Raw genomic sequence first — 16,246 nt, forward strand, 5'->3', positions numbered from 1 at the left:
ATCTCCTGCCTGCCAATCTTGGACACCTATGGTGCAAGAGGTGTTGGACACTGCTAAATGTACTTCAAGAGAGCTAACTCTAACCTGCCATAGTATATCTGGAATTTATGAGGCTGCGGTCGAGTCTAGTGATACAAACTTGTTTCAGAGTGACGTAAAATGCTCAAAAAGAAATTCGTAGAGCTTCTTGATCTTAATGCACAAATAATGTCAAAGAACTGTTAAAAAACAACCCAAACCACTGGTATTCAGAGGTGGCAGGAGACATGACTAGCTATATTTCAACCTACCTGAACCTCTATACTCTCTGGACACCACTTCTCATCTTATTAGAACCGTCAACGGTCTTCTTTCAACGCCCTTGTCTGTCCTTTTCAATGAAGCTACAGACTCTCCACAAATATTAAAACAAATTTCTTAACCCCTAAAAAAAGAACATGGAACGCACAAATTTGATGGTGTTTGTCCCGTTTCTCTCACTCCTACATTCTCGAAACCTTATGAAGGATTCCTTGCAGACTGGCTTAAGTAACAAATCATACCCTGAACGACCAGAGGCAATTTTTGAACCTCAAATCATCTTCCCATTACCTTGTTCGTTTTGTGAACAGCATTGGAAAAACTCTTTAAAAACCCATTACTTGTCCAAATCTGATTTTCATTGATCTCCAAAAAGCATTTTATCTTCGTAATCACACTATATTAGCTGAAAACTCCAAGGTACTCTCCTAGGCAGTGCTTCCACTTTTCGATCTCAATTTACCCTACTTTTCATCAATTTTCCCTAAAATTCCCTGTATTTAGATCTGATTTCTCCCTATTTTTCTCCCTAGAAAAAAATCGATATTTTGCCTTACATTTCCATACAATCTACAAAAAAAAACATAGCGCAGCATCAAATGGTTATTTTTTACTTCAGATAATGATGCATGTAACATCTTTTACACTACTGAGAACGCATAAAAAAGTTTAATTAATTGTCATCTCCAGCACTTCATCGCACGTAGCGTTTGCCTTCGTCTTGAAGCCAGTGACAGCCTTCGGTGTACTGACAGGTGATGAAGTTATATCTTCGTTTTTCAACCAGTAATTGACACGAATAAGTGCGGTTAGTATGAAATTCTCGACACTATCTCGGATGTCTGTTTTGATTAATTTCAGGAGACTAAACTAAAGCTGGTACTTTGCTAAAAGGTAAAGAGATGATCCGTGATATGCACTTTCGCAATTTCGGGTACTTGATTTCGCCACTGTAAGTCTTCAGACTAAATATCTTCATCCAGTACTACTAAACTGACAGGTCTTCAACTTTGGCATCTCCCAAATGAAGCTCAGTGACATCAGTCATTGCCTGTGACCTCCATTCTACGTCTGTTTTCTGGAGGCAACACTATTCTCTTAGAACAGGAAATCTCGCAAATAGTGGCCTTAGAGAGTTTTGTTTCAAATTGCTTGCTAAATGGGCCAAATGTTGTTAAATAGACCATAATGTCATAAATTTTGTCTTCAAACTTGACACGGTCTTGGATCTGCTTAATTGGGACTATATAGTGTTTTCGACAAGACTGGTAAAAGAGACCAATATTATCATTTGGCTCTTGAGCATCTACGAGTTCTTACATTGAATCACTTGCATCTATTCCCATAAATGTTTGGTCTAAAGTCAGGTACTCACTTGAAAGGTAAGGATCCAGTTCGGTAAACAAACCAACACTGCGAATATAGTCCAGTTTCTTGAAGTTAGACGCAACATCATTCGCAAGTTTGCTGGCACTTGCCTTTAGGGAGTGAAGAAGTGGAAGCTCAGATAGAAAAACTGTGTTGAATTTATTAGAGAGGCTGAGAAAGTAGTTCATGAATTCAAGGTATGGCTTCGTCAACTTGCTTTGTAATGTTGACAAGATAAGGTCATTGGTTGCAGTTGGGTCGTCAAACGTGGTTTCTATGAAATACTGAGTAAGAGCAACCCGACGATCAATAAGCCTCCTTATGCCGGCCTGAATGGACAACCAGTGGGTCTGTCCTGGTGCAAGAATTGAGAGTACTTTGCATTGAAAGAACTCCTGAAATTCAGCATACCTATCTCATCTGGAAGCACTTCTGGAAACGTGGACATAGATATTTCGCGCCAAGTCTTCTAGTGTCTTGGGGAGTGACAAGCATGCATAGGAAGAACATAAGTGAACAAGATGGCATCAGCACTTCACATTCAAGATATTGGGCACCATGACTTTCATTAGCGTTGAAGCAGATCTATTGGCTTGAAAATGACGTTAGTAGTGTCTGCAAAAAATCCAACAATATTTTACCAGGGAATCGAGATTTTTTCAATGATTTAATTGATGCAGTTAGTCACACCCTCACACGATCCATCACTACACTTAACCATGTCCAATACTTCGATATGAAGGTTTAGGTATTTCTCACTAAAAAAACACTACAATGATAGCTAGTTGTTTATCAATAGTACAATCAGTGGTCTCATCAATTATCACGGAGTAAAAAGCAGTTTTGAATAACTCGACTAACTGGTTGTGTAGTACCAAAGAAAAATTATGTCGCAAAATATTTGTAGCTTTCTGTTTACCCAGAGTGACCCCTGCTAGGGTCTGGTGTTTTGGAAATAATTTTCTTCGGAGAGGGATCAAGCTGTCTGCAAGACGTAATGGCAAATTATGTTCTGCCAAAAATATCCAGATGCGCTGTTCAGTTTCGTCGGAATTACCACCTACAATCAGAAGTTTTTCAATGGTGCCACGGCCAACCTTTGTCTCAATTTAATTGCTTGCTTTTATATGCTACTTGGTCAGAGCATGCCGGGTCAACTCTGATTTCCCTCAATATTCATACTTCAAACAGAACCTACAGTATGGTACACAAGTATTTTTCTTTGAGTTGTTTGAGCCTCTTTTATCTATCCAATTTTTAAACATTGGTAACTGAAGCACCTTGTGAACAAACTTTTGGTCGAATTTTTTCTTTTGGGAATTCTTAAGATCGTTAATTTACCCCTGATTTCCCTGAAAATCCTTACTTTACCCCAGATTTCCCTTTATCCCTAGATTCTAAATAAGTGTCCCTTAAAGAAGTGATTTCTCCCTAAAATAGGGTAATCTCCCTAGAAGTAGAAACCCTGCTCCTAGGAAGTTGAACCTGATTAAGAACCTGGCAAAGGAATTTCTTGACAGATAAAATTCTTTGACGACAATACGCTCATTGAAACTTGCTACAGAAAAATACTGAACGACCCCAAGAGGTTACTGAAGGATCCTCGATGACATTGCGCACGATGTCTCGAATTTCGACATGACAGCAAATCCTTCTAAATAAATCATAATGCGAATTTTTCCCTTAAATCCCCTCCCCATTGTATTAATCCTTTTTCTCGCGAAATTTCTGTAAACTCATTTGTATTAATTGACGTCACAATCTCTTCTAACTTAAAGTGCGGTATTCATGTTAAGAATATCATCCACAAAGGTAATGCATCTATCTCCCTCCTTAAGTTTACGCATAGACTTGGCACCCTCCCCCTTCCATTCTTTCAGGATTTTCAATTCCTTTGTCTGTCTTAGTCGTGAATATACTTGTCCAGTTTGGTAGTCTGACATTTCCAGCGAAGAGTCTGATAAAATTTATTCTAACAAAAAAAAGCGCTGCAAATAATTTTCAAGTAATATTAAGTCCCATACTCTCCTTTTGAAATAGAAACGCTTGCGTATATGAGAGGTGTAATGTGCCTCAGTTTTGTTTAATTTGCAACGACAAACCCTCGCACGAAGCACATTGTTTCGAAAATTCACCTCCCTCATCTCCCCCCTGAATATGCCCTCTTTGGGCCGTTTTCCAGTCTTTTCTTACCTTGTCTCCCGTGTCCTGCTGTTCCAACAAATATGAAAAACTTTTGTCCCCTACATAACTAAAAAAATAAACAAACTGTCCCGCTAATTTGCTTGGTACTGGTGCATTATGTGGGCACCGCGAAGAAGTCAAGTTCGGTTAATGCTAATGAAATGAAATGAAATAGGATGAATATAGAGTAGTTTATAAATACATTTGGGCTATATATTTGAACATTAGGGGGGGGGGGGTAAAGCATAGCATATATTAAACACGTAACCTAACCTAGGTACCTCCCCCCCTAAACCCCAAACAACAACAGTTTAAATATTGTAAACGCAATGAACACCACGCTTTGCATTCCATTTCTCTATAGCGGTCTCTTGCAAATAACCTGTTTGGCAGGTTTCGTCTCTCGTTTTCTTGATACAGTATAGCGGTTGTAACAGTACCCATATACTAAATACGTAGCCTAACCTAGGTACCTTTTTCCCCCCTAAACCCCAAAAAACAATCGTTTAAGTATTGTAACTCATGGAGAAACCATGGCTTTTTAATCATTTATCTATAGCAGTCTCTTGCAAATAGCCGGTTTGATAGGTTTTGTCAGGTGACTTCAGCATTTCCCGTTTGACATTCCCCATAAAGTATATAGCGGTGTCCGCATAATGCACAAGTACCATTTTCTTCTTTTTATTAATTGGAACAGAGGCTGTCTAAGTTTCGTTTTTTGTTCACTTGTTTTTTTTCTTCCTTTTTATGTCTACTTTGATTTATTTTATTTACATATATTAATTTTTTATTGAGTTTTAACTGTTATCATCTTTTTGAAAAGCTATGACTAATCACAGTTAAAGTATGACTAATGCAATGGACTTACATTCAGGTTATTTTCATGGTGGCATTTTTCTGCCAGTCTTTTAGTGCTCATTGCTTCTCATGATTTTTGTTTGTGCGATTTTATTTATTTACTCTGGTTTTCGAATCCGGCCCTTTGGGGCTTGTAACAGCAGTTTTTTTTTTTAAATAAATGTCTCATACTGTCTAATAGGCTCCGTCTGATCATTAGGAAGAATTTATAATAAGTATCTTTTTTTACTGAAGACTCATGTTTCGGATATTAAGATATAATGATATTCTTTTAAATTTGCTCCGGTTCTACAAGACGGTTGGACCAGATTTCGGGTTCCGTATCCCCGAATTGCAGTGACCATGTGCTTCTAATTTTATAGGTCAGATATGCTGTGGCTCATCATTCCCAACCAGTAGCTCAGTTTTGCCTTCTGGATATCGAACGTACTTCCCTGACCTATGGACATTCACCGTGTCCTCGTTTACTACCAAGGTTTGCCATTGCACTTATTTGCTTCTGTAGACATATTTTATTGATGAGTTTTAGCCATATTCGGAGTCATTTTAAAATGGATTCGGAATCATTTTAAAATGAAATTTAAATTTCATGTTAAAATGGACTTGGTATAGCGCAAGCAAGTAGAAAGTGTACTAATAACAAGTTATTGCAGCAAAAAGCCACCAGGGCCCAACATAGCAAAATGCTAAATCAGTTTCTCGGTTTTTCCTCAATGGTCATTATTCTCTGAAAGAGAAGACTTTGCGACAGGTCAGTTTAAACTGTAGCACCCCAAGATTTCAAGTCTTTTCTTTTCGACTCTGCTGTTGACACGGAGTAAAAACAATCATTGTTATATGCATTTAGACCGCCTCTTGTGTCCTTCTCTTCATGATGTTCCGTAGCTTCCACATCATATAACTTTTACAACCGTATGTCCAAAATGAAAAGATATATTCCAAAGATGAAATTATAGAAATTGAATATGAAATAAAAGCTATTTCGATAATTTAAAGAAAATTATATTAAACACCAAGGAATTCAAAATAAAAATGTTTTGGTCTCCTGAACTGTGTTTTGTCCATGCCTGAAAACAACGATTTTCTATGTTTCATCTTCGTTGACTTCAAAATTAAGACGTTATTAGGGCAGTAAGACATTTTGTTAGCACTGCCAAGTTGAACTGAGAAAAAAAATAAGCAAGACTAAGTTTAAGTTTTGAACACACTTTTCGTCCACAAGAAATCAAACATTACACAAATCGGTTGATTCCCAAAGACAACTAAACCTTCAAGTGAAAGTTACGCTTACTTATACAATTTGGTTTAATGTGTTTTTAGCTTATTTTTTCCTGATTAAAGGGACCAAACCTTATTACGTCAATTTTGTACGTGCTACTGCCAAAAACCGCATAAACTAAAAGCGAGATCTTTTTTCATTGTCAATTCAATGTTTGAGCTTTTTTAATATTTAAGACGCATCAGGTTATGTAGTTTTCAATTCTAATAAATTGAGCAATAAAATTTTATTTTTACTGTCCTTTGTACTTCAAACATTGTACGCTATAGTTTTTTCAAAATCAGAAGGTCTGATTTTGAAATCAGACCTTCTGTAATTTAAAATTCTACAAAAACTTAAAATTCTAAAATTCGGCAAAAACTCGTAGAGATTTGGCACTAGAGGTCTAAACAGAGGCTCAGAGATACGAGCTTCTTTTTTTTTATTGCTTTTGTATCTAATCAGCCATCGAGAGAGCTAAATAAAAAAGAACAACAGAATTAGTTCAAGTAAACATAGAGGCATTGTTACAATAGGGCGCCATTTTTAACTATTTTGCAATTAAAAAACAAATTGTTTTGGCCAAATTAATTTCCAAGGAAAAATTATGGTTTAATTGTTCAGTAGAATTTCTTAAAAAGCAATGCATCACATTTTCCAGTTTAATTACCTGCCACCCACTGGCAAACTAGATTTCCGGCATCATGGTACTCATAAAGTACCAGGGTGGGGTATACTGACATATGTAGTTCAGAATAAACGGAAAGTTATTATTAGCAATATTTTGCAGATTTCAATTGACTGAGCTGAGTCATTAGATGTGTCATTTGTTTATGTCCTGCATTGTTTAGTCGGGAACACTAAACGTTAGGAAAAAGGGTAGCTGAGCTTGCACTTGAAGGGTAGGAAGGGATTTAAACCCTCAAACGTGCATTTTTAGACATAGTTCTTCATAGAAGGATAGAAGGATGACGATAAGAATAATATTCTTATTCTTAATTGGATTAAATGAAAGTGGTAAAGGGTTAAAATTGCTTATTAACTAAAGGTAAGGCTTAAGGGGTGATGACTCCCTCGCCACATGACATAAATGTTAGAATATGATTAGAATACATTCATCATTCAAAAGTCGATTTACCTAGCTTTACTTCTTGGCTGTGGTTTGTATAATACACAAATACCAAATTAGGAGTGTGGGCAATATAAAATTTGTTCAGCATTTAAATATACGTAAAGATGAAACTAATAAAGTCTTAGGCACAGAGAAATAAATTATAATATCGAAATCTGGAACAATCCTTAGAAATAAAGTAGTGAAGCGGTTATGGATGTGAACCATTAAGGACCACAATCATCAAGAGCCCAACCATCAAGGATCCCAGCCATCAAAGACCCTAACCGCCAAGAACCTCAGCCTCCAAGGGCTTCCTCCCCCTACCTCCAACACCCCTACCCCTAACTTTTTACCCCCCCCCCCATTTTTATACTTCTTTTTAACTTTAATTTCTAACTTTATTTTGAACTTTTATTTTTTATTTTTTTTATTTTTTTAACATAGACATTTTTTCACGTTTTTTTTACATGTTTTGGAATGACATGAAATATGCTTAAAACCAAACAAAAATCACATTTAATATTTTCGAAATACAAAATGAGAATGATATAGATATGTTAGTCGTGACACTTAATATTAGAAAATAATGTTTGTAGTAACACTTTTTTTCTGACCTGGAATTTTTTGAACAGAAAATTTTTCAACTTCTTTTTACATGTCTTAAAATGACATGAAATATAGCTAAAATAAAACAAATCACATTTAATATTTTCGAAATAAAAAATAATAAGTATTGAAAAAAGTTAGTCATCACCCTAACCACTTGAAAAATAATGTTTGTAGTAACGCTTTTCTTTTTTTTACTTAGAATTTATTTGGACAAGAAATTTTTTCAACTTTTCTAATAACTTAAATTTTTAACATATAAATGTTTTCTTTTTTTTACATGTCTTAGAATGAAATGAAATATGCTTAAAACCAAAAAACTCACATTTAATATTTTCGAAATACAAAATGAGAATAATATAGACATGTGAGCCATGACATTTACAATTAGAAAAATAATGTTTGTAGCAACACGTTTATTTTTTTTTCTGACTTGATATTTTTTGGATTTTTTTTAAATGCCTTAAAATGACTTGAAGTATATTTAAAACGAAAAAAAAAAATTCACATTTAATATTTTCGAAATATACAATTAGAATGATATAGATATGTTAATCGTGATTTTTACTATTAGAAAAATAATGTTTGTAGTAACACTTTTCTTTTTTAACTAAGAATTTTTCGGCACATTTTATCAACTTTTTTTTTACATATCTTAAAATTAGATGAAATATACTTGTGAGAGAAACAAGAACTCATACGAATATATAGATTCAGATATACAAACCAACGAAGACAGGCAGTGGGACAAGCAAAAACCCACACACACACACAGGCAAAGGGAGTGAAAGAGACAAAAACACATAAAAATATATAGATTCAGAAATACAAACCGACAAAGACAAACACTGTGAGAAGCAAATACCTGCCCAGACACATAGAAAAAGAAAGTGAGAGAGACAAAACCACATATAAATATGTGTTTTTAATATGTGTTGTGTATTTTATTCAGAAATAAAAACCGACAATGACAAACGCTGAGAGAAGCAAACACCTACCCAGACACACAGGCAAAGAAAGTCAGAGAGATAAAAATACATACAAATATATAGATTCACACAAAAAAAAACGACAAAGACAAACACTGCGAGAAGCAAACACCTGCCCAGGCACACAGGCAAAGAGAGTGAGAGAGACGGAAACACATAAGAATATATAAATTCAGATATACAGAACGATAAAGACAGGCAGCGAGACAAGAAAACACCCACCCAGAGAGAAAGGCAAAGAGAGTGAGAGAGACAAGAAACATATACAAATATGTTTCAATACATAAACAGAGAGACATGCAAAAAGTTAGGTTTAATTAGGTTAACTTAGAGTGTCGCGCCTATTCTATGTGAACCTAAATGAACCCCACCCAGAGAGAAAGGCAAAGAGAGTGAGAGAGACAAGAAACATATAAAAATATGTTTCAATACATAAACAGAAAGACATGCAAAAAGTTAGGTTTAATTGAGTTAGTAAAAGTTAGGTTAAAAGTTAGGTTTAAATGAACCTAAATGAACCCCACCCGGAGAGAAAGGCAAAGAGAGTGAGAGAGACAAGAAACATATACAAATATGTTTCAATACATAAACAGAGAAACATGCAAAAAGTTAGGTTTAATTAGGTTAACTTAGAGTGGCGCGCCTATTCTATGTGAACCTAAATGAACCTAACTTTTTGCATGTCTCTCTCACTATGAGTGTGTGTCTGAGTGGGTGTGCTGCCATCTATATCTAGAGGTGAAAAAACAACAGTTAATATAATGTAACCTAGTTATTTGTATGTGTTTTTGTCGCTCTCACTCTCTTTGCCTGTGTTTCTGGGAAGGTGTTTGCCTGTCCTACTACCTGTCTTTGTTGGTTTGTATGTCTGAATGTATATATTTGTGTGTTTGCTTGTCCCAGTCCTAGTCTTTTTCGGTTTATTGTCTCTGTTTGTCTCTCTCACTCTCTTAGCCTGAGTGTCTGGGCAGGTGTTTGCTTGTCCCAGTGCCCGTCTATGTCTGGTTGTTTGTATGAATGTATATGTATGTATGTGTTTTGTGTCTCTTACTTTTTTGACTGTGTCTCTGTGAGGAGGTTTGCTTGTCCCAGTACCTGTGTTTGTCGGTTTGCATGTCTGAATATGTTTATTTGTACGTGTTTTGTCTCTCTCACTCTCTTTCCTGTGTATCTGGATGGGTGTTTGTTTCTCCCAGTGCCTGTCTTTTTCGGTTTGTTTGTCTGAATTTATATATTTGTAATTGTTTTTGTTTCTCTCACTCTCTTTCCCTGTGTGTTTGGGCAGGTGTTTGCTTCTCACACTTTTTGTCTATGTCGATTTGTATTTCTTAATCTTTATATTTGTATGTGTTTTTGATACCTGTAATAATTTATGCAATACTGGACGAGATCTTTGATATCTTTAAACTACAGGTTGCTAGTAGACACGGTTCGCTTCATAATGTATATTATATGACTAGTACAACCGGTTCGGCAGGTTTATATGATGTTCGCTCAGTATTCCTTACAAGTTTTACACCGAATATAGTTTGGTAGGTTTTGTTCGTCCTGGAGTAAATAATGCCTTACTAATGATATACCCTTTTGCCATGGACACGAAAAAGTTTTCTGTTTAAATTTGTCTTGCACCTTTTAGTGAAATATAACTTAATGCTTTGATTTTGGCAAAAGGCAAGCAATCTCAGATTTTGAAGAATTTTCTGTCAATTTAAATCTATATCTTTTCAGTTCAAGCCACCGAGGATAAGTATTTCAAGTTTGATAGTAGAAAACGCTGCCAAGTCTGATTTACAAGTAACAATGGAATGGATATCCCCCAGAGGGAGTGCAACGGATGATACAGCTGCAGGTACTTTCCCTTTCTTCTTTCTATAGATAAAACATAAATTCTTTTCCAAGTGGAGTTGGCTATGGAAAAACGTCTCACCCATACGCACATTGACCTGATCATTAAGGATATCAGTTACAAATGCCTATTGCACCAAAAAATGATTTGATTATATTTTGAAATTTTTTTTTACAAAATTCAACTCAAAGATTTTTAGATTGCGATTAACACCAAAAAATATAGACTTTACTTTGAGATGGAACTAGAAAAAAAAAGAAATATAAAAATTAATGTTTAACCTACCTAGGAATTTATCTTAGTGGAAGGGTTCAACTACAGGACATTTTTTTTCAGAATTTAGAATTTCATACCATTTTGAGACTTGTTTGTTTTTTAAATTCTAAAGGTACGAGGAGTTCATATAAAGCCAAATCCTTATCCCCCCCCCCGAATTCTTAATTAGGTACCTTAGATTGGGTGGTAGCCAAGAAATACATAAAAGCAATTCTGCGTGGACTTAGATTAATCATAGCAAGGGTATTTGGACGGTATATGCATAAAACAGCATTATGTGGTAGGATTAGATTTTGTTTCTTGATACTAGTTATAAACATCAGTTTTACAATACTTAATCTAAGCATAGGGCAGTTGATCTTTCTTTTTTCGCGAAGCTATGTTATCTCAAAGAAAATCTTGTATGTTTGTATGTTAACAAGAGTGTTACCACTAATCTACCTGTACCGTGGAAAGGGGTTAACTTTGAACGTTAGGGGTAAGTTTGAACAAAATCAATAAAGAACAATGAGTGCTCTCTTTCACACGACAGTAAAATTACTCGATAGTACCTGTTACTAGATTATTGATAAATTACATCTGATTCAGTTGGTAATTCTTGCAATCCGACGAAATCTTAGCTGTTTATTTGCAAGAAATTTTGAGCTGTCCAAAATTTTGACAAAGTGATAAAAGTAAGTTCAAATTTTGCACTTAGATTAACGAAACTAAGGCTTTTGCAAATTAAGGCTGAAAGTCTGCAGAAAAGACATTATTCGCTTTTTATGCCATCCACCAAACACTACATATATACTGCAGTCACTTGACGTTGCTTTTTTTAATCCATTGGAAAGAGCTTGGAGGAAATACTTAATGATTGCAAAATGGATAACCCAAAAGAAATTAGAGGAAAAAAAAACAATCCCTAAGCTTCTGAAGCTACTCCTGGAAAGTCTATTCAACAGTTCGTGGTAACGAACCGTAAGTAAGGAGTGATATAGCTCAATAGTAACCAAAACTCCAAGAAACAGAGCCTTGATGACAATAGATACATCAAAAGAATTGAATTTTGATGCTTATTCAAAATATGTAAAACTCACCAAATTTAATGACACCCATCAATTGGCTACGAGCCTGAGAAAATTTTGTCAAATTTTAGAAAAAGGGGGGAAACACCCCAAAATATCAAGTGATCTTAATGAAAATTCACACCATCAGATTCAGCACACCAGAGAATCTGACTGTAGAGGTTTTCCAAGCTTGTAAAAAAAAAAATGCGGAATTGTGCTTTTTTTGCCAGAAGAAAGATCTTGGATACGTGTTTATTTGTTGTTGTTTTTATCCAGGGGTGATCGTATCGAACCAATGATCGTAGAAGCTCGAATTGGGGCCCATTGTATTGGAAATCGAAAGCTCTAATGCTCTTTTTAAGTGACCTAAAATATTGTAGGGCAAATAGCCTCCCTGCCACGCTCATTTGTCCCCAAAAATCACCCGATCAAAACTTTGCAATAGCCATTTATTTCAGCATAGCCAAAAAATCTAATAACTATGTCTTAAAGGATGACTTAACCCCCACAGTCCCTGGGGAAAGGGCTGCAAGTTATGAACTTTGCCCATTCCATTGTATATTATTGGTTATTGGAAAGTATATAAAAGTTTGCAGGGGAGATTTTTCTGGAGGATGGGGGAATGTTACGAGGGAGGATCTTTCCATGAAGAAATTTTTCACAGGGGAAGGAAATTTTACATAGAGGGGGAGTCAGATTTGCCAGCATTATTTAAAAAACAATTAGAAATGAAATATAAAAAAAAAGTTTTTTCAACTGAAAGTAAGGAGCAACATTAAAACTTAAAATGAACAGAAATTATTAGGCATATAAGGGGGTTGCCCCCTCCTCAATACCTGGTTCAGTACATTAAAGTTTTTTTGGAGCTTTTAAAAGAGCTTATTATTCTAATTAAACGGCCTTTAAGGGTCAAGAGTCAGTCTCAAATAATTGGGACAAAATTTGAAGTTAAGCGTAAAGAGCAAGGCATTGAGAAGGGGTCAACCCCTCCCCCATATAAGTAGTAATTTCTGTTCGTTTTAAGTTTTAATGTTGCTCCTTACTTTCAATTGACAAAATTAGTTTTTTTTATTTAATTATCATATAAAAAATAAAATCTAAATAATGACTTTGCCAAGTGCTTATCACACTCCAGAATCTTCCAGAATCACCCACTTACAGCCCAGAAAACTCCAAAAGGGGTTGTAGGCAGCGTCGGCAAAGTTTAATTCGATTTCCTACAAGCCCATAGATTTGACAAATCTGCGAGGAATATGACGTGCAAATGTCTTAGTATCGCACAGGGGAAAAGCGTCAGGGATGCAGAAAAATCGAGTTGCGAGTCCAACACGACTGGCATATCAGGACGCGAGAGTGAGTCTGAAATGGAGGTTGATCAGTCGGTGAGCGCTGGCTCTTCTTCTCTGTCAAGCAGGGCAGCAGCCAAAACGGATTCAAATTAACCAATAGCATACGTGAATGGATATTGATCCATCACAAAGTTCTTCATGGGTATTATTTAAAAGTATATTGTTTTTTTTTTGTGTTGAAGGCAGATGGTCGTCCTTCTGATGGCTTATTGAACGCGATGTGCCTGCAGAAAAACAAAGATGGATGCTTCTATTCTCCCACGGTGAAAGACTCAGTATCCATCCGTCCCGACCAAGTAAAGGGGGTCTTTCAGCCTCTCGACTCACTCACGGCCCGGAATTTTTATTTTGTCATGACTTTGGTCATCTGATGCTTCACTAATTTTACTTTTCTCAGCTTTTTATTTTAGAAGTAATGTTATATTTCTCTCAAAAAATTAATTTTTTTTACTAGAAGTTTGAAGTCATGCGTTGAAACTCTTTCAACTCTTTTTCAAAGTTACCCGTCTAAGTTTTTTGTGTTCCAAGTTTAACACCCTTAAAGGTAAATTTGAACACTCTTTTAGAATTTCTATAGCCTTCACAACATAAAATACGGTAGTTTGGGACAGTTACCCTTCGACACAGAATGAGGTGATTCCTGTATGCCAAAAACAATTTTGAGCTACTACTTGTATATAAAAAAGTATCAAAAAATAACCTTGATTTTTGCAATTTTTAGTTAAAAATTATCCCTTTCTACGGTGCGTTGGTTCGCAAAAAAAGTCTAAGAACTACAGCTTTTGATTAGGCTCAAATAAGTTCTAATTTGGAATTTGAGCAAGAATAAAATCTTGACTTTGTGTGACACTATGCAGGATTAATATTATTCATTTCTTTGCCACAGATAATTTTTCATGGGAGCGGGGGCTAAGAAGTTTTTCCTGATACTTATTTCCAATATTTTTCAACATATATAAACCTTGAATGACATTTGAAGCTACTACTGTTGTTAATAATATCTTGCAGTTCGAAGTCGCCTGATGCCAGCACAACTGTGAACACTCTTTATGTAGATCAATCTGTTCAAAGCTTTGCTTTCCACTTTCTTCAACGCAGTTCCTTGTTTACTTTAAACCTTTCTTAAATCCAAAAATACACGATTGTCGTTAATCTGTAATCTATTATCCGTAAAACTTCCACCTATCAATCTTAACCTTTGCTTTATTACATGACTAGAATATGGAAAGGTAACCAGTAATAAAAACATAACAACAGGGGAGTTATATATCCCACAACATCCCTCCAAAACAAAAAAAAATCGAGAAGAACTATCCGTTGATCAAAATCCAGTTTAATACTGTGTCGTTTACCAAATTACAATTTTCTTGAGAGTCACCACTTACCATGGTCATTCGTATCGCTATTTGCAGTCAAGGTTCTCGTTAGGCAAACTCTTGAGAAGCTCATTCAGCAGCACTGTGACACCTTCCTTGGAAATTTTTGCTACTGGGAGCCAGAAAGAGGTAGTAGCGCACAACAGAATAGAGACCCCAGCCATCTTAAAACACCAGAAAAATTCCGAATCTCGAAACACAGCGCATTCTCGTCGGGGAATTTGTTAGTCTTTGTTGGAATTTGTTGGTCTAAATATTGGCCTTTGTGATATTTAGGCCAAGAACACCTCGGTGAACAAAGCAAACTTATAAAATATGTTGGTTTACCTGAGAATGGGGCTGAAAGATTTTTTTTCTTTCTGAGCGGTTTTAAATGTTCCTAGAAAGAAAACCCTAATCTACAAATTGAGGCTATGAACCCTAACTGACTGCGTTTATTATAGTTTATTATAAGCAAAACAATTCCACCCAAAACTTCATTCGGTCACATGATAAACAACATATACATGTATATATTAGATCAATTTAAACCTGAGCTAGGTTTTACAGCTTCTGGAAGACACTTTCACAGGGGGTGTTCCTGGGGCTCTTCCCCCCCCCTCAATAAATCAACCCGAGTTTACCCATTTTCTGTGAACATCTTAGTTAAACTATCAAAGAATGTTTTTTCTTTTTATTAGTGGAGCCAAAAAGTCTTAATTACTTTGCTGTTTCGATATGCATACCATTCATATAGGTCAAATGGGGTGACGTTAGAAAAATCTAGTTTTCTTTCCTATTTTTTTTTTTTTTTTTTTTTACTTATTAAAAAAGTGCAAAAAGGAAAAACTTTTCATATTTTTTTAGATCATGGATGTACCGTTTTGTATAGGTTTGTTTTTTTGTCTTTAATACCAAGCGTTATTTTAACATGTTGATTTCACCCCCTAATTATTAATACATGATGTACCTTAGATATTCACTTTGCTGTTTGTATGTTTTTGAAGCGTGCCTTTGTGAGCTTAGCTTTTGGAGTGTTTTTAATTAATTTTCTATTTTTGATTTTTATTTGATTTTTAGCAAATAATTTTCTTACTGACACAAATAGGTTTTTCTTAGAATCTAAGAATTTTGAATTTTAGAATTTTAGAATTTTGATTCTTAGAATCTAAGAATCAAGGGTGCGTGCTTATCAATTTCAGGACAATCAAAGGGCGTGTAAAGTCGGGATAACGTCAGGATAGCTTCTAAAATTTCTCCACCCCATGTAATCAATAATTAAAATAGATGACATTTCTCAATTTATCCTCTAAAAATGAACTAATTAAGTAAATGAAATAAGATTCTTTCAATTTATTAGGTTTGGTTCTAAGAGGTAAATTCTTTAGGGAATGTTTCACTTTTTTTTCTTTTTTTTTTAGTAGTGCCATAATGGAATTTTTAGTTGTGTTTTTTTTTCTTGGTTAGAGCAACCATGCATGCTCTATCGCAAAAATACGCTTTGTTTATTATTATAACTTCATATTTTGGTTTTTAGAGAATTGCGGGGTGCAGCATATCAACGTACTCTAATTTTCAAATCTCCATCCATTTATGTAATTGGCTAACAGTTTTTAGTACAACAGTTTTAGCACGATTGATTCTATTGGTACCCTTTATATATAGAGATAGTTTCAAGCCAACTTCAGTGCCTT

At 35.2% G+C, this 16,246-nt stretch overlaps 2 protein-coding genes across 4 annotated transcripts in view; both read left to right on the forward strand.

Moving 5' to 3' along the window:
• LOC148946274 (E3 SUMO-protein ligase PIAS1-like) overlaps positions 1 to 16,246 on the forward strand; it is a 506,129-nt gene that overhangs the window by 389,317 nt on the left and 100,566 nt on the right. The window lies entirely within an intron of this gene.
• The window catches only part of LOC148946276 (calcium-activated chloride channel regulator 2-like), a 200,303-nt gene that overhangs the window by 141,896 nt on the left and 42,161 nt on the right, over positions 1 to 16,246 (forward strand). The window contains exons 11-12 of the mRNA XM_089098334.1: positions 5,073 to 5,185; positions 10,406 to 10,526. Coding sequence (XP_088954460.1) covers positions 5,073 to 5,185; positions 10,406 to 10,526 — 234 coding nt within the window. The remainder of the gene's footprint in view (positions 1 to 5,072; positions 5,186 to 10,405; positions 10,527 to 16,246) is intronic.

This window comes from Artemia sp. Qi Xiang Cuo, chromosome 12 (genome assembly GCF_049724085.1).
Source record: "Artemia sp. Qi Xiang Cuo chromosome 12, ASM4972408v1, whole genome shotgun sequence".
Classification (NCBI taxonomy): Eukaryota; Metazoa; Arthropoda; class Branchiopoda; order Anostraca; family Artemiidae; genus Artemia; species Artemia sp. Qi Xiang Cuo.